At 42.6% G+C, this 19,805-nt stretch overlaps 1 protein-coding gene across 1 annotated transcript in view; it reads right to left on the bottom strand.

Moving 5' to 3' along the window:
* The window catches only part of OFCC1 (orofacial cleft 1 candidate 1), a 112,672-nt gene that overhangs the window by 46,494 nt on the left and 46,373 nt on the right, over window positions 1–19,805 (bottom strand). Inside the window, exon 7 of the mRNA XM_014519073.1 lies at window positions 3,127–3,213. Coding sequence (XP_014374559.1) covers window positions 3,127–3,213 — 87 coding nt within the window. The remainder of the gene's footprint in view (window positions 1–3,126; window positions 3,214–19,805) is intronic.

Here is a 19,805-nt window from a genome sequence, read left to right as displayed (position 1 = left end):
CCAGGGAACTACCGACCAGTCAGCCTGACCTCAATACCTAGAAAGACCATGGAGTATATCGTCAAGGAATCTGCTGTGAATCATCTAAATGGGAACAAGGTGATCAGAAAGAGCCAGCATGGATTCTGAAAGACCAAGACATGCCTAACCAACCTAAATTCCTTCTATAATAATGTGACAGGCTGTGAATGGGTGGGGAGGACATCTGATTCGATATACCTTGACTTTACTTAGCTTTTGACACACTCTCCCATGATATTCTCATTAACAAACTAAGGAAATGTAGACTAAATGAAAATAACGTAAGGTGGATACATAACTGGTTGGATCATCATGCTCAACGAGTAGTCATCAATGGCCCAATGTCTAGTTGAAAAGAGATAGAAAGTGGGATTCCCCAATGGTCTGTTTTGGGTAGATTATTGTTTAACATTTTATTAATAATTTGGATGATGGGATTATATGCATGCTTAGCAAATTTGCAGATGCCACCAAGTTCTAAGCACTCTAGAGCTAGAATCCAGAATGACCTGGATAGAGTAGGGAAATGGTCCACAATCAATTAGATGTAATCAACAAAGGCAAATGCATTTTCCTGCACATTGGATGGAATAATTGCATGTACAAATACAGACTGGGAATGACTGGCTAGGCTACAATACTACAGAAAAAGACCTAGGGATTACAGTAGATTGTAAACTGAAGAGGAGCCAACAGTGTGCTGCAGCTACAAAAAAAAGCCAGCAGCACACTGGGTTGTATTAACAGGAGTGTCAATTGCAAGGAAGTGATTCTTCTGCTCTCCTCAGCACTGGTGAGGCCTCACTTGGAGTACTGTGTTCAGTTTTGAGCTCTATACTTCAAGAAAGGTGTGGACAAGTTGGAAAGAACTCAATGAAGAGCAACAAAAATTATCAGAGTCCAGAAAAACATGATGTATGGGGAAAGGCTGAAAGAAACAGGACGGTTTAGTCTGGAGAAAAGAAGACTGGGTGTGTCTACATGTTCATTAATGTGCCATACTTACAGCGCATTAAGTTTAGTACCTGCAATGACAGGTACTAACTTAATATGCTGTAATTGGTGCTACTGCACATTAGCTGAGATGAACAGGTTTTTTGTGACGTTAATGTGCATTAGACTAAATCCATTGTGCATTAGCACGGGCTTTGCCTGCCTTGCTAATGCACAGTAGAATTAGTCTTCTGCTCTTGAAGCATCGTGTGTAGATGCCCCCACAAAATGAAACAAAAATGGTATTTAATAACAGTCTTAAATGCCTGAAGGTTGCTTATAAAAAGAGAATGGAGATGTGTTTTTCAAGTGGGCATAAGAGACAGGACTAGGAGTAGTAGCCTCAAGCTGCAGCAAAGCAATTTTATGTTGGAGATGAGGAAAACTTGAGCACTGAAACAGAGTACCTAGCGAAGTTGTGGAATCTTCATCCCTAGAAGATTTCAAGGGCAAGTTGGACAAACAGTTGGCTGGAATGGTTTAGTCAAGGATGATCCCATCTTAAGCAGGGGACTGGACTTCATGACCCACTTTCCTTTGATCCTATCATGCATCTTTTTGTTAGGTCACACTCTTGCACAGTGGAGGATGTGCATTTAAATCTCCTCTGTGAGAGGAGTGCCCAGAAACTAGTTAACCTATATCTTGGGTGAACACTCTAGCCACAAGTGTACTGGGGAAAAGATGGATACAACCAACACTTTTGAGCTGAATTCAGTGCTCTTGACTCAAGGAAGTCATGTTTTTATCCAGCCTAAAGATGTGGGCCTTTCTAGGGCTGTAAGCACACTCACGTTTACTTTCCAATGAGTCCCTTTGAATCATTAATTAATGCATGAGTCAAAAAAATAATGAGTTTTTAGGGTGAAAGCAATTTGAATCTCTCTTTAGCATTTAGGCATCCAACTTCTGCCTAAATCCTGGTTATGCACCTACAGAGGCAATTTGAATCTGGTTCCTAACCTTTACGCATGGTTTATAGAGAGTCAAATTACAGTGTCAGTGAAGCCAACATATAATAAAGCCTGTGATTTCTTTCAATTGTGTGTATGTCAACAAGCTTGTGCCCTGAAGACAGAGTACTTTGTAGTCAGAAATAGAAGTGTGTCGTTCACTTTGACGGTGGTTTAAGATCCCTTTTACATTTTACACAACTACTTCAGATCTACACAGATCATAGCATCTATAGATTTGACTAGGAACCTGTACCCAGATGAGGATTGTTGTACCAAGTTAAAAAGTCAAGGGCTGGATAAAAAACATATGGAAACTCACGTTTGCATGCCACTACATTGCTGGTGCCTAATAGTGGGAGTATGACCAAAGATTGGGTCTTGCAGTTAAACAGCTCATTACCATAATAACAATCATACTTAAGTCCATCCATCCTCAGAGAGATCTATTCTTACCCTCACTCCAGTCCATTTTAATTTTGACCTCTTGATAGTAAAGGAGACATTCTCCTCCTGCTCAGAGAGAAGGACAGCATCTGCTGATTAATTTGCCTTGCATCCACACAGAGCCTGAAGTGTAATGACTCTGCATTCCCTGCAGCAGAAAGAGCCTGCATTATCCAAGATGAAGTGGCCTATTGCCTGCACAGATGACACGATTCTTCCGTATTAGGTAACTGCTTTAATAAACTGAAAATGGAAAAGAAGTATTCCTATTTCTTGGCTTTCCCAAAATATTGGGTATAATCCGGCACTCTTTAGTTAGGTAAAAATGCATTTAGTTTGACAGCATTTTCTCTTTAATGTGAACTTCAGAATCAAGACTGTTAAAAGCATGAAGTTTGTTACTTTGTTCTGGATTGGATGCTTTAATGAAACAGAACATGCAGATAGACTGTATTCTTAGCATGTGCTTCATTATGCAGCTAAACTACTAGACTGAATACAGTGCAGTCTTGCTTTCACCTGCCTGTTAACTCACTGTCCTTGATGAAAGACTACTTGTGCTGCCTATCATGTTCACAGTGGGTAAGACTTATAATTTAAATTGTAAGCCTCAATATTTAAATGGAACTGTATATGTGATCTTTGTCACCTCATTTTCATGAATGGAAAAGAATATATAGACACAAAAATTACATACTTAATTCTGCCTCACCTTCTCCACTGACCTCCATCCCACACTGCCTTGGGTTTATTTCCTCATCCATCAATGGGTCAAAGTAATTTCTGCTGTATTCATTTCCTGTGGAAAGCACATGAAGTAAGGGTCAGCGATTATTAGAAGCACATGAACCAAAATGTTAATTTTGAAATCGACACCAGCAAGTGAAGGGGCATTTTTTGCTACTTTATAAGCTTAATTTTTTAACAAGTCTTCTAAGCCTACTAGTACTGCAATTATCATCTTGTGAAAGGTCAAAAAAGGTAATTTTGGAAACAAGTGCACTTTATGTTACTCTTACTCAGAAGCTAATGAGAAAAATCTCAAATTTAGATGATAGAATGATAAAAAGAAAAATAACTCAACATCCCAAACCAAAGCCAAATTATTTTTGAGACACACTTTATAAGTGAATGTAACCGTGGCTGTAAAGGAACTTGTGCTTCACAGCTGACCCTTCCAATTTTAACAGTTTTAAATTTCACCACTGAGGTTTCAACGTCTGGTGCATCTTTAATTCTGTAGTCAACCAGAGAAGTGTTTAATTACAGAGGAGATACTGAAATTCTGCCTCATTAATCTGAACAGCAATTATATTAAGTTGGGCTAGGTAACTAAACCAAGATTTTGATGGGATAAAAATACTCATTTAGCAGTTTCCATCTCAATAGCTGTTTTTATCTTCATCTTTAGCTTTAGGAAATAATCAAGTTTACAAAAGTAAAAGTCATTCATTAAACTTATCAAGGAACTGTGCAGTGTATATTTGCCCGGCAGAACTTCCTGTATCATCAGCGAAAAGAATTCTCTCTGCTCAAGGCTGAGTTTCAGCTTCCTCAAAAAATATCCTTGTTTTGGCAAAAAATTATCTTCCTGGTAGTCTCATTCAAATCATTGAGACTACAGGCCTAGTAAATTACTATTCAGCCTGAGCAGAGTTGGCAGATTTTAGCTCCAAAACTAATTTCAAAATTGTAGAAACAGGCACAATGCTTTGCAGTTTACATCTCCATTCTTGAAAACAAACAAAAGTCAAACATATGAGAGGGTTAATGCATCCAAGACACACTATAGCAATCTGCAGTATATTTGTTTTAGGATCAAAAATAATCCAAGCAGCAGCTCCTTTTCAGAGACTAAATGAAACTCTGATATGAAACTAGGTTTAATTTATATTTCTAGACTGGCACATTTTGACTGTCAGTCTCTGTTCTTTCAATGTAGTAAGTACAAGAACTGAAAATTTGCTTTACCTTGAGGTCTCAATAAAGAAAAAATAAATGAGTTTCATTTTTGTTACTTTATCTGTCAACAACTACTAGGCTGGTATGAATCTTGGCAGTATGTAATCAAAGTCTTATGTACTGCAATAACAGAGCAATTCTACCTTATTCACTGTAATTGTTTTCCTCTAGCACAAAGCACTGTGATTCTATAAGAACACCCTTTCATATGTTGGCAAAATAATTCACCCATGTGTTTAAAAAAAAGAAAGTGATGATGCATCTCTTTATTCAATTGCTTCATAGCTATAAATGTAAACTACTGGGAAGTGTATGTTGTGAACTATACAAAGTGGTACTAAGCTACTGCATAGCTTTTTCCGGTCCTCTGTACCGAGACATATTGCACTCTGTTTGGGGGATGCAATATAGAAAACTTTTCCAAAAATTAATACAGAGGGATGCAAATGTTACACTATTGCTCTTTCTATCTTTATTATAAAGTCCTCCTTGAGAAACTGTAAAAACCATCTTGTTCAAGGAGGAATCTTCATTCCATATTCTTATTATAGCCTTCTGAGGAGAAACAAGTATTACCTCTGTTGCCTAGCTAACATTTCTCGACTCCCTCCTAGAGTGTTCATCTTTATGCACTACCAGGAAGCTCCGTCACTTCTGTCAAAAATAGTGGAAAGGGAAAAAACATTATTTACTAGTATTATCCAAGACACCCCAGCCCAGGCTCTTGTCTATCATAGAAGCACCATGGATTTAAATTACTGAAGTTATTTAGAGGTTAGAAACACTGTCCTTGAATCATCCTCCTCCAGTTCACTAAATCCCAAGGCTGGAATGCAGCTGTCACAGTAGGCTAGAAGTGGCAGTATAATTTCTTCTTGTGTCCAGCTACCACAATTATAGTTTGTTTTTTCCCCAGTATCAAGTACATAAAATGCCCCTGCCTACAGCCCTGACAAGGTCTTCCCCAGTGCATAGTTCCTCAAAGAGTGGGCAGACCAACAGATGCTCCATGGTCTTTGTTTCACAGCACTTGTGCCTGTGTCATTAGTGTTACCCTGCTTCTGCATACCATCTTTTGACCTGCTGACTCTTGCTCAGAGTCAAGAGTTAACCATGTCCAAGTCAATCTATCTTTCTCCATGCCTGCTGCCCATGCTACATTCCTATGACACTCCGGATGAAGAAAATATATTATTAAAAACATATTAAAATACTACCAGGGCTTCAGTGGAACCCCTCCAAAGACATGTTCTTTATGTATAGAAGCGCTGCCTATTTGGAGTTACTTGGTCTTGTCTTTTCTTGTCTAGGTCCATCCACATTATGGGCTAGGCCAACTGGAACCAGATTCTGTGGTATTTAGGAACTGTTGTATAAGCATTTCAGGCAGATTGTCCTCAGCTGGTGGATTATAGCACAACCAGTGAATCTGGTCTGTTGATTCCATGAATGAGGCCTGTTTATTTTAGTTTTAAAAATACTAAATTATCAATATTAGTCAGCATAATATATTGCCAAAGGCATTTTGTTACTAACAGGAATTTATGAATGGATGACTAAGTCAGCATTTGCTTTTGGAAATATTTGAACGTATATAACATGTGAATTAACAGTTCACTGAGAGAATTCACTTTGTACTCTTTTGTGATATAGACACCATGAATTAAAAGTTTCTGTGTTGTTTGCTTAAAGTTATTTTGAACAGCATTACAAAACTTACTGGTTTTGCTTGGCAAGATACTGCAAATATTTTCTCTGTTTCAGAGCCATGTGATTTTCTATCATTGGGTTTTGCTTTAATCAGACTCATATCTCAACTTCATAATCAGTCCATCCCTCAAAAGCTTTAGCTTATTACATGGTATAAACAGGGTGGAACCCGATGAATTATTCTATGTTCCCATAAAGCTGGATGCAGTTTCTTTTGACAAGTCGGGTGATAATCCAAGTAGGCATAGCTTGGCTGAAGTCAGTGGATTCCTCTGTTAGTACTGAAGAAGGACACAAAATGTTCATGGGATCCAACAACATTGTATCAGTGGCAGATCCAGATGGATGCAGCAGTGTAGTTGTACCCCCTTTAGCTATTCGCCATATCCATGCATTTGGGCAAACTGAACAGTGCCTTTACCCAGCAAAGACACTACAGAATTGAAATAGACCATATTTTTTAAAAAGGCACCCAAATACCCTGCAGTAACCTACTACAGTACAAGAAAATATACCCACTGACTGTACAGCCTTGGTTGTCACCTACCATCTCACACTTGAACCAATAAGAAGCAACATAAAACAATTAAAGGACCCGCCCTTGAGAGAAATATTTCCAACCTGCCATCTCTCCCCACAAGCACACACACACACTACTGGACTTCAAACAACCCCCTAACCTTGCCCAATTCATCATCAGAAGTAAATTCCCATTGATCAACAAGCACCTAATGGGGTCCAGCCCTGCCTTAACAATAAATGCTAGACCTGTCAACTCACCTCTACTGCCACAAAAATCAACACTACCCACAACAAAACTGTGAGACTCCATGGATCATGCATGTGGCTATCCCAAAATGAGGTATACCTCATCTAGTGCACAAAATGTCCTCATGGAAATGATGTGGGTGAAACTAGATAAAAACTACACACCGGAATGAATGATCACTAAAACAACATAAAGGACAGAGCCACTAGAACACAAGTAAGAGAACTTTTTTCCACAGAAAAAACACTCCCTGGCTGATTTCATGGGTTTTGAGCTTAAAATAAATATACCAAACACCTTTGAAAGATGGGGTTGGGAACACAAAATTTGTTACCCTATTGGATTACAAGCACCAGGGACTTGAGACAGACAGTGATTTCAAGGTCCATTATAATCAGGGATCCAGATTTTCCACTCACCATGGAGAAACGTGGTAAAACCCAGATTTTCTCATTTTAAGGTGAAAAAACAGATATTCTCTTTAAAGGACAAAAACACGGGAAATGGTGGGCTTCCCCTTGCAGGCTGGCAGAGTTCCAGCCTGAAAAGGGCTGGGGGGAGCAGGAGAAGGGTGATCATTAGGGGGTGCCATGTGCATGTGTGCATGTACACATGCACATGGCTGTCAGGCAGCTCCCTGCAGGTAAGTCTATCAGTACACTGGAGGGGGAAGAAAGGGGGGTGGGGGGAGGGTCAGGACCCCATAGGGAGGGAGGGGGTTGGGAAGGACTAGGACTGCTGCCCAGCCCATGTGGTTTATGGGGCTTGAGGCCCAGGGCCAGAATGCATGGCTGCAGGGCTCAGGTAGGGAGCAGCATGGAACCACACTTGGCTAGACCAGCGGGGTGGTGGGGGGGTCCATCTCCCCACCACTGCAAACCCTCCTGGGGGGGCATTCACCCCACAGTTTGTGTGTGGGGTGGGGGTTATGGGAGTTCCCCACTGCAGACTTGGGCTCCCCACCCTGCTGCCCTCCCCCAGGGCCTCCTCAGCCCAGCAGGTGGAACCCAAGGTGGCAGGACAGAACAGGGCAGGGAATCTCAGTGTCATCACTGCAGACCCTGCACCACCATCACAAAGCATCCTCTGCCCACCCAACGGCAGTGGGGGTGGCGGTGTGGAGTTGTACCCATTGCTACTGCCAGCGGGCAGGGGATGCAGGGCTCCCAGCAGCAGCAACAAGCTTCTCCACCCTGGCCGACTCTGCTCTGCCATTCTGGGTCCCACCCACTGGGCCACAGTGGCCCCCAGGTAAGGGCAGCAGGGCAGGAAGCCCCACGCCCACAGTGGGCAGCCCACATCCACTCCCCGCCCCCCTCCGTGGGCTCTTCTCTGGCCATGCTGCCCATTGGGGAGAGGCAGCTGGGCTCCACACTCTGCTCTGCTGAAGCAGCTGCTGCCTCCCATGGGTGGCAGCCAGGGCTTGGGCACTGCTGGGGGAGCAGAGGGCTGCAGACCTAGGTCCCTAGCCCCATAGCCCTGGCAGCTGGGGGCCCCCTCTTTTAAATAGAGAAAACCAGGATCCATGAATAATCTACCTGCTACTCACCAATCTACTCTGCACTTGGCACATGATAACCCTCCTGAACAATTCTTTTTTTCATCAAATGCATCTCTTTTTTCCAATATTTCTCTTCTTTCCTGTTTTTGTTTCCATGTCAAGTTTCACACAAATTTTTATGCCATCTGCTGTGCCTGCTTTTCACCCAGAGACCCAAGGAAAGGTACTGTGATACCCAAAAGCCTATGTTTATCCCAACCATTAAATTGGTCCAATAAAAGGTATTACCTACAGAAATTCTTGCCTCTTGCATATTTCCTGAGCCATTACAGAACCAACATCCTTTCTACACAACCAAAATTAATGTGACATTTCAAAATAACTATTATAAAACATTTCAATTCACTATTTTGGGGGAATTTCTTCATTTCCAAAATTTGAGATTTTAAGTGTCAATTTGATTTCAGATGGGAAGAACTTTTAAAATCTTAAGATTCTTGTGGGACAAGAAAATTATTTCCTGCTCAGCCTTACCAGTCACTTAGGACCAGATCCTGTGTACTCTTCACTCACTTTCATTTCATTAAGCTTCACTTCCTATTACCATTCACTTAAAGTTATGTGGCCACATAACTGCAGATTTTGGTGTACACATACAGTTGGGGATTCATCATTGCCCATGGAGCTCAGTGGGACTATATTCCATCCCGGAGGAAATGGAATCACTGGTATATGTGTATAAGGCTGGCCAAGTCCTGAAATGTTAGTGGGAGAAAAGCCATGACTAGCAAGTATTAGAAAGAGGGGTGGGGGAGTGTAGTGTTTAGAGTATTTGCCTGGGAAGTAGGAAACCCAGAAGGGGTTTCAACTTGTATCTTCTGCTCCCAAGCATTTTTCATTTCAAAATGTTTTGCTACTAATTTACTTACATTTAATTTAAATGTTCAAAATTTCTGAACACAAAAATGCTAAATTTTGAACAAAACATTTCAGTTGACCCAAAAGAATATTTTTTTCTGAATTTTGAGTTATTTGGGGGTGAAAGGAAGGGGAAAAACTGTTTCAGAGCATCAAAAAACTTTTTGGCCACTGAACAGAGTTATCAGTTGTATAAATAACTCAGCATAACTAGAATAGATATCACTACATGGCCAGTTACCTTGACACTTCCATGTACACAATGATTCAGATCACCACAGAATTTAGCCCAATGGGGTATATTCTGATCCTAGTTGAATTATTATAAATCTGCAATAGCTCTGATGAAGTTATTCCAGATTTATCACATATAAATATGTCTTATAAATTCCTATGGTAAGAAGGTTTAATAAAATCTTCGAATTGTGATGATGACCATTAAAAACAGCAACTAGATGGCAGCTTATAGCTAAACCTATAAAAATAAATCTTCTTGAAGTCTATCACCACCACATGATTTTCCCTTTTTTCCACAATTAAAAGACAGAAAATACTGCTTCCACCTGTATTTTAATTTTTAAAAAATTGACAGAAACCTTAGTGATGTAGTATACTCATTACCTGTATCTCATATTTATACTGTGAACCTTGAATAAACTGGCTTGTCAAATTTAACAGAACATTGGCTTAAAAATCATCACTCTCGAGCTTAAACAGTATAATCTATTCTTTCTGGAGCATTTGAAAAATACTGCACCATGTTTCCAGCATCTGCTTTCTTCATTCACTTCTTGAAAGACTCACTGTATTTACTGCTCTTTATACAGAGATATAGCATAATATGTTTCTATTGGTAATCTATTTTTCTGCGGGCTACAGAGGGCATTGTGCCAAGGGATGCCAGTGTAAGACTTGCTGGTTCTCCTGGGAAAGGTTGTGGCTTGAATACATGAGCAAATACTTACTGATGATATGGAGTTAATTTAGGAACACTGTTAGATAATATAGCACATGTCAGTGGGGAAAATGTATATTGAGCACATTGACTATCAGAATTTGTAGTTAACACACTACTTGTGGAAAAACCAAAAGAAATTTTTTAGAAGCCTCAGGAACAGCAAACACAACCTAGAAACAACCTATCGCCAAGAGAAATAGATTAAAGTAAGCCTATTATGTCATAAAAACTGTCAGGTTTTATTTTGAACAAAAATTCTATATATTCTACAGAGTCTCACTTTTAGCCCTTCCATATATTCATGTTAGGGCATATTAGTAGGAAACTTTGTATTTAGTTGAAATTACATGTGATTAATCAAGTTTTGCATACTACATTCTATACAGAGTAGTCCTGGCACTTGCAATAGGATGGCACTGTGTGTAGTTCGCCACAGAATTTCTTTGAGCGACAACCTCCTCTTCCTACACCTAAAAGGTTTTCCTTTTTCCTATGCATTAAATACATCATCCCCAGCATGCAGTTTTGGAATTTCCATTTCCCAGTAGAAAACAAAGTGAAGAAGATAAAAATACTTGGTGAAAAGTTAGTCACTTGAAAAAAGTGGCCCAAATTTCAGTATATTCTTGAGCCAATTCATATTTTATAAGAATCAGCTTCTCTGTCACTAATAGCCACTTCATCAAACTGCCATTGCCCTGACACATAGTGAGTGTGCAACCTTCCAGCATTTTACTACTTTCTATCTAAATTTACCGTCTTTATATATGGCATCTAATCTATTTACAAAATGAAATTAGATTCTGGTCAGAAAGCATAGATTCAGTGTAAACTAACTGATTGCAACATGATCATGCTCACCATACTGACTAATAAGCGTGCCCTGCTGCCTTGGCCAGCACCTCACCTGGGTCTATTTTCCTGCCATGACTTGCTGTTCACACTGAGTATATCTCTGGAGGTGGTGATCAGTGGTTCCCTGAAGGCTCAGGGGTGACTATTAGCACGTTTTCTGTGGGGCTTCTCCTCCCCTGCACCCTACCCCTTTTCTATCAGGCGTTATGATCAGCCCTGGTGGTGCTCTAGCATAATGATGGGGCTTTTCCTCCTGTGCTGGGTGCCTGGCAAAGATGGATGCTGCAGGATTCTTGTCACTGTTCTGTAGTTTTCAGAGAATCACAACACACCAAAAATCTACCCAAAATAGCTCAGACTGGATGGTGGGCGGGTCAATGATGGCCCCATGCCAAGTGATTCCCCTTTGAACATAGGTTGATCCAGTGCCCAGTGTACCCTTCACTCACTCACCTTCAGGCTCACTACAGGCTTACCTTCAAGCTCTCATCCTGGAGAGTCAGCTTTCTGGCATGCATTCTCCTCATGCTGCCACTGAGCCAGGTATGGCACTGCATTATGGCACCCCCCGCTGTGCTTGTATGAGGCTTGTGGTTCCACCAGTTTCCTGTTGGCATGTGCTGAGCTTACAGATGCTCTAGTGGGGTGCATGGGATCAGTGAGGCTCCATGCCAGGGTTTTACCTCATCTGGTGCCCACAGGGCCCACTGGACTGCCCTCTCCTAGCCCTGCCTGACCTGCAGGTTTCCATGTGATCCTTTGTGTGTGGTGAGGACTGAAGTCGTGCCCAGGCTATGCTGATCACCAGCCATGTTGCATGAGCTAACATCCAGTCAGGTCCCTGGTTCTTTGTCAGTGATAGAGGCTTCCTGGCCTTGCCAGGATATTTCAGCCCAGAGGGAAGCAACTGACCTCTGGCTGGCTGTCAGGTGTGTGTCCAGGTTTTCCCCAGATGCCTCAGCCACAGGATGCATGCATGCTGCTTTCCCAGGAAAGCTAGCCCTGGAGGGAAGCACCAGATCTCTTCCAGCAGTGGGGAGAGTGTCCAGCTCCATTTATGGTGCCCTGGCATGTTCTCCACCTGCCTCTGTCTCCTGGACCATTTTAAACACATGGCCTCTGGGCCCCAGGCCAAACAGTAGTGCTCCCTCATGCTGCACAGTTCCAGCTGGCTTAATTGTGGCCTGGCCACCTGGACTGCAGTGCCATGGTAAGTCAGGCAGGGGCCTGTCACACTGATTTTTATATATTTGATGCCAAATTTTATCATCTATTTGATCCCATATGTGACTGCTACATACAGACTTTATTTTATTGAATATTCCTAGAGCTGGAATCCAGTCCAAATTCACTTCCATGCTTGTTCTTGAAGTTTGGCAACAAAGCACAATGCCCAGCCTCAATAATGGTTAAATAATATCTCTGCAGTCATAAAGGACTACTGTCCTCCTTGGGCTTTTTTGGAGGCAAAGTTATTCAGGTTTGAAAGCTGGATTTTCCCATATAGTGGGACATTTTTTTGTAAGTACAATGGAATGTCAGTTTTCTAAACAGTTAGATTCAAGCAATCACATGCCCGAGAGGCATTCAAACACCGTGATAATGGGCTTAATATAAATACCTAGATATACAGATAGACAAATAGATAGCAATTAGGGATTTTTCTTATTAAGCTATTTCCTCCCAATTCCTCTCTCATCCTTTTAAGGTTGGTGAAATAGTTCTTGGAAATATCTCTGGGCAGTGAGTTGAAATTATATGGATCTGTGAATTACATGTTTGAATTGTAGGGGAAATAAAAAAAAAAACACTGAAGAAACCAAATTTCTATTGACCTTCAATCAGAATTACACTTCTAAACCACTTAGGAATTCAATGGGACTGTGTATGTGAAGGCCTTCCTATACAGAAATCACTGCAAGACTCAGATCATTGTTTGCATGATATCCAGTGCTTCATATTGAGAGTTTCTGGGAAGTAACTTGTTTGAATGTAGTTTTAATCTAATTGTATCTCAGTGCTTTCTTGTGGCTTTCCCTTTTCCTGTGCACAAAGTACAATGGTCAGGGTACTAGCTCATGACTTGGGTGACTTGGAGTCAATGACCTGTTCTGGCACAGGCTTTCTACATGACTTTTGGCAAGTAACTTAGCCCCTCTGTGCCTCAGGTTCCCATCTACAAAATGAAGATTACACCATTTCCTTATTGCATTGGGATTCAATAAGGAGCATATATCATATACTGTGAGAGATGATACTATACAAATAGGGGCATATAAGCACCTTAGAAAGATCAATAAGATAGACTTCCCTTTAAAAACCCAACTCAACATGACCATACATTTGATCAATTAGCTTTAAGGTCTTATGTGCACCCAATGTGACTCTGCCCAGCAACTATGTCCTAAAGCATGCTCTGCTGCTCTGAGTGGGCTGCCTCTTAAATCAGAAGTACAGCCGTGTCCTAATCTGTGTTATTGACTGAGAGGGCCAATTAGCTAGCCTCAAGCTAATTAGCTTGCCTGCATTGCCACACAGACATGATTTTCAGTTTAGGAAGAAACCCACCCAGAACAACATAGAGTGTTTCTCAACCTTTTTAGACTTAAGACACCACTCTTTAGAGTCAAGGCACCTCTTAGAAAATGTCAGCTCTTAGTAGTCACTCATTTTTTGACTACAGAAAAATAATAGAGCAATTCTCCTGTTGCAAAGAACTCTGGAAGACCACAACAGGTCAGAATATATTTAACACTATAAATTCTAATTTGAAATCTCTGGGTTTATCTTGTGAATCATGCTTACACACCTAATAGTTCTAACATTGCATGGCACCCCTGAAAGTCTCTCAAGCCACACCAAAATGCTATGGCACCCTGTTTAACAATTACTGGCTTAAGTGGTAAGTTTGCTGGTAACTATCAGCCTCACTATAAATCTAAATCTTCCTTTACCTGGGGGAAAAAAAAAAACCAAGGTGCACGTTTCACTCTGAAACACTTTGTGTTACTTTCTTGACCCCCCTCCCTGCTAGCTATTTTTAATATTGTTAAAATCTAAGGACAAATTTATTGCAGTATGATAAGAGATGTAAGTATGTCTGCTACAGAAAGTAGAATTAATTAGTCCTTGTGATTGTAAGAGATAATGTAGTGTTGAAAAAGATTTGTGTATAGAGGGTGATAGAAAAAACAAATGTTGCGTGTCAATCTGGAGACAGTTTTCACTTAAATCAGAAAATGGGGTCAGATTTCCTCTGCTCTTCATGCAAGTATGAAGGGTAGAGGAGAGGACATGCAGTCTTTCCTTCAACCTTTGTGGAAATGACAAGGGGAATCACTCTCAGGGGGAGCATAATCATTTCCAAACAGTGTAGGGATAAAGTGGGCCATGTAGTAGAAAGACACCTAAGACAACATTATCTGAAGGCACTGTACAGTTTCAGGAAGTCCCAAATTCTAATCCCTACTTTGATATTTACTTCCTTTGTGACTTTGGGTGAACAGTTTAATTTGTCTCTCTCTCTAAAATCTGTGTAACACCCCTTCACAAGGCTATTGCCAGCATTTCTTAGACTCTTTACTAAATTCTTTGACCATATCATATGCTATGTTTTTCCTAAACAAAGTGGTACCAGAAGAGAAGGATCTAGAGACAACATAAAAAGTAGCAGCCTCAGGAATACATGCATTGCCTAGATCAACAGGGCTCAACTCATTGAGCACTACAGCTAGATGACTGGTGAGGGGCTGCTCTGTAAACTGGATCTAGAGTGAGAGGCCATGTCATTTGGCCTGTGGAGCTGGAATTTGGTGGCAGCAGCATTAACTGTTGTGGCTCTTGGATCCATGGCAGCCACCGAATTTCTAGCCCAATGGGCAGCCCCACAGACCAAATGACAACTCTGGATCCAACCCATGGGACTCCCTATGGGTCCAGAAATTTGGTTGCTGGGCGAGTGGAAGCAGTGTTAATCACCACGGCCCTGGGAACTGTGGTAATTAACGCTCCCACCACTCACCAAACTGCCAAACTTCTAGACCTGTGGGAAAGATCCATGGGCTGGATTGCATGGTTCTGCGGTCACCCCAGTCCAGGCAATGCTACAGCAGCCACACAAAAAATGTCAAACTTACTTACTGAAGAAATGGACTTTGGTGTCTGCACATACCATAGGAACAGACAAATATGAGAGATAATCAGATTTTTCAAATACATTGTTTGGCTTTTTTTTTTTTGTATAGAAGGGTAAGTCTTAAACATAAAAAACCCATTAATAGAGTTAAACATTTGTCAGTATTTTCACTGAAGCAGAACTTATTTATAGTTCCTTTACAGGCTGTCTTGTAGGACTGTAAAAGCCACAGCCACAAGCCTCACATTTTCGAGTCACCCAGCTGTGACTGTAGATGAGGGATAGGTCTGTACAAGGGCCAATGAAAACTTTCTTAGGGTGCTGACAGAAGTGATATTTGTCATGCAACAGACCCCTTGAAACTGCTCTACAGCCACACACTGACAGAAGTGCACAGCTACAAAGCACTTTAAAAGTGCCTGATCACGGAACTAATTAACCCCCATTTAATTAGGGTTCAGATGAAGGTGCTCCAAAGTCGAGCACCTTCATTAACTTCTGTTCAGCCCTGCAAGTGAACAGGGCTGGGCTGATGCAACTCAGCCCTACCCCCAGTGCTGTCTTCAGGATGGGAAAGGGGAAAGGAAGGAAAGGGAGTTCCATCTGGGGTTAGCCCAGCCTGTACTAGGGGGGAGCAGGGCAGGTGGATTGGAGGCCCCCACTTTGGGGGTCTCCAATCCACCTGTGTGTCCCCCTCCCTCCCCCCAGCACAGGCTGAGAAAATTCCAGACAGAGCTCCCTCTCCTCCCATCCTGAAGGTAGCACTGGAGGTGGGAGGGCAGAGGGGAGGATAGAAGAGAGAAGGGAAGACAGGCAGCCTCTCTCTGCTGAATCAGCTCCATGAGTCACGGAGGAGTGCTATATGTTGGTCAGCACCCCTAAACTCTGCTGGCTGCATTCAAGCCAATTCTTCTCTACTGGTAGCTGCAAAGATGAAGCATAAACCAGGGGAATCAGCCTGGCTTATAAACTGGCAATAATATATACCTTACTACATATTGTGACCTTTAATTAGTTAAGCTGCAAAGAATTTTATTGGACACGGGCAAATTTATACCATTTTGGCAGAGAAGAGAGAATTTAAATCAGTTAATCTCATTAAAATATTAAGAAATTGCTTTGCTAAAAGACATCAGTTATAAACCATACATAAGAAAGCAGGTTATGCCAATACAAAGAAAGGATAGTAAGTGTTTCAAGGAACCAGCTTGGCTAAACAGCAAACTCAATGAGTATAAATTGAAAAATGAATCTTAGAAAAAATGAACACTTGGTCATATGACAAGGGATGAGTATAAGGATGCATTCAGACATTCAAGGAGGTTGGGGGGGGGGGTTAGATTGAGTAAAAAATGGCCACCCAATCTAAAATAAGTTGAAATGGGGGAGGCTAGCAAGGGATCTCAGAGGGGATTGGGGGGAAAGCAGGCTCTGGGGAGGGTTATAGATATTAGGGGGGCAAGTGAGGTCTGGGTGGGGATCAGGGGGCTAGGTAGGGTCCATGAGGAGGCTGCTGGGGTCCCGGAGGGTTTGACAGGATGAGAAGGTCTTGCAGGGTCTGCAAGGAGGCTCGAGTGGGTGGGGGCCTCTCTCTCCCATCCCCCAGGACCAGAAGCTATTGTCAGCCCTCTCTCCCTGCAAACCAACCCCCACCCAGCCTATCCCTCCCCTCACTCTGATTTACTTCCTCAGCTCCCAGCACTGGTGAATACCATGAAAACTGGTACTGGGAGCAGCTTTCAAGATGGAGGTTTGGCAGGCTAAAGGAGGGCTGGTTGGTCCTGTCAGAGTGGGGGCAGGGGCCAGGAGAATAAAAATAGCCTATAGGGATAGGAAAAGTGGGGCCCTGGGACTGGGGCCAGCAGCTGGGTTAACCCAGTCCTGGGGCTGTGCTGGGAACTGTACAGACATTCAGGACAGTTAGCTTAGTCTAAAAATGGCCAACTGATCTGTTAGACTACCTCAGATGTAGGGGTTTGCCTGTTGGGTCACAGAAGGTCTGGACAAGCCCTGGCCAGCTGACGGGGCATTCCAGCAGCCTCCAAGGAAGCTGCCAAACTACCCCTCTGTCCAGCCCCATCCAACACCCAGCTTTGTGGGCAATGCAGAGCTGCCAGCTACTTTGCCTGGCCAGAGTTGGAGGTGGGGGCAGGGTGGAACAGAGGCCATTTGTCTCATGAGTCCCCCTTCAGCTACCTCAGCTGGGGTATTGTAGGGAACTGGGCTGGACTCGTGAGGCAAGAGGGGCTCCGTCCCCCACCCAGATCTCTTGACAGCAGCAGCATGAAGCTGCCAGCTGCTTTGCCTGGCAAGGGCTGGAGGTGGGGAGGGATGGAATATAGTCCCCTCACCTCATGGTCCCAGCATTTTTAAATACTTGGAGGAGAAGACGGGGATTAGCAACAATCAGCATCGATTCATCAAGGGCAAGTCAAGCCTGACCAACCTGATTGCCTTCTATGATGAAACAACTAACTTCGTGGATGTGGGGAAAGCAGTGGATATGGTATACCTTGACTTTAGCAAGACTTTTGAAACAGTCTCCCACAATATTCTCAGAAGTAAGCTAAGGAAGTACAGGTTGGATGAATGGACTGTAAGGTGGATAGAACACTGGCTGGATCATTAGTCTCAGAGGATAGTAATCAATAGCTCAATATCTAGTTGGCAGCTGGTATCATGTGGAGTACCACAGGGGTTGGTTCTGGGGCTGGTTTTGTTCAAGATCTTCAACAATGACCTGGAATATAAGATGGAGTGCACCCTCAACAAGTTTTCAGATGACACCAAGCTGACAGGAGTAGTAGATACACTGGAGGGTAGGGTTAGGATTCAAAGAGACCTCAAAAAGTTGGAGGATTGGCTCAAAAGAAATCTCTTGAGGCTCAGTAAGGACAAGTGCAAAGGCCTGCACTTAGGACAGAACAATCTGATGCACAGGTACAGGGCTGGGGACCAACTAACTAAGCAGCAGCTCTGCAGAAAAGGACCTTGGGTTACATCGGACAATACACTGAACATGAACCAACAGTGTGCCCTTGTGAAAGAAGGCTAACAGCCTAACTGGGCTGCATTAGTAGGAACATTGCCAGCAGATCTAGGGAAGTGATTATTCCCCTCTATTCAGCACTAATGAGACCACATCTGGAGTACAGCGTTCAGTTTTGGGGTCCTCACTACGGAAAAGATGTGGACAAACTGGAGAGAGTCCAATGGAGGGCAATAAAAATGGTGAGGGGGCTGAGACACATGACTTCTTACGAGAGGAACTGGGCTTATTTAGTCTAGAGAAGAAAAGACTGAGAAAGGATTTAATAGTAGCCTTCAAGTACCCAAAGGGTGGCTCCAAAGAGGATGGATCTATCCTTTTTCAGTGGTGGCAGATGACAGAACAAGGAGCAATGGTTTCAAGTTGCAGCAAGGGAAGTTGAGGTTAGATATAAAGAAAAACTCTCATGAGGAGGATAATAAAGAACCTCCCCAAATGTCTGTAACCCTAAGAGTATCGCATGGGAATTCAGGGAGAAAAATCTGGAAAGCCAAGACACAAAATGAGATACATAAATGGGGGGCATAAAAGGCTACAAAAAAGCAAAAGTATGTTAAAAGTAAGTGTATATCACTTACTGAACTTGAAGAACAATCAAATAATTGATGACGTGAAGAACATTGAAGTATTTAATGCCTTTTTTTCTTCAATCTCCACAAACACAGTCAACTACCAGATGACAAGTTTAGTTGGCAGGAAGGATAGGAAGGAAAGAGAATCAGTCCAGAGTAGGCAATGAAGAGGTTAGAGATTACTTAGAGAAGCTGGATGCTTTCAATGACTATATAATACTGGAATTAAGATATGCAGAAATCTATAACAGGTTAAAATGTCTTTGTTTCCACATGGAAACTGGTGCAAAAAAGGAACCAGCTTTGAGACCAATGTATGAATAGCACACACAGCCAAGTGGGAGGGAGGGGAGCAGGTTAGGTGAAGATTGTGAATGACAGACAGCTGTTGGGTAATAATGTTGGAAGAATCTGTGAAAACATATTGCAGCCAATTAACTCCCTCGAGTCAATGGTGAAGTAGTGGCCAACTAGCACTCCTTCATAACACAGGTCTGTCCAACTGGTGGCCAATGAGGAGTTAAGTTGCAGACCCCAGGCTCCCACCTGGCCAGTGCTGCCCCTATTGCTGTAGCTGAAGGATCAGTTGGGGGCTCTGGGCTCTCCTTTCTGCGGCATGCCCCTGCCCCAGCTCAGCTGTGTGGCACAAGCCATAGTGCCAGGGGAGCCAGGGGCCTGGACCACCTGTGCAGTGGAGTGCAGTCTGGGAGCCCACATCCAGGCAGCCAAATGTGAAGCAAGATGCCATGCATGGTGCAGCAAATGGGGCACCTGCCCACAAACCCACACACCTGTGCAGCAGATGGGAGCACCCACCTGCACACATGCCACAGAGGGCAATACAAGCACCTGCATGTGGTAGAGCTCTGCAAACTGAGGAAACAGGCTTGATGGCTTGTTTCATAGTTTCATAGTTTCTAGGGTCGGAAGGGACCTGGGCAGATCATCTAGTCCGACCCCCT

This window comes from Alligator sinensis, unplaced genomic scaffold (assembly GCF_000455745.1).
Source record: "Alligator sinensis unplaced genomic scaffold, ASM45574v1 scaffold361_1, whole genome shotgun sequence".
Lineage (NCBI taxonomy): Eukaryota > Metazoa > Chordata > Crocodylia > Alligatoridae > Alligator > Alligator sinensis.
The sequence above is the reverse complement of the archived record's forward strand: the minus strand, read 5'-3'. Positions and strand labels throughout refer to the sequence as shown.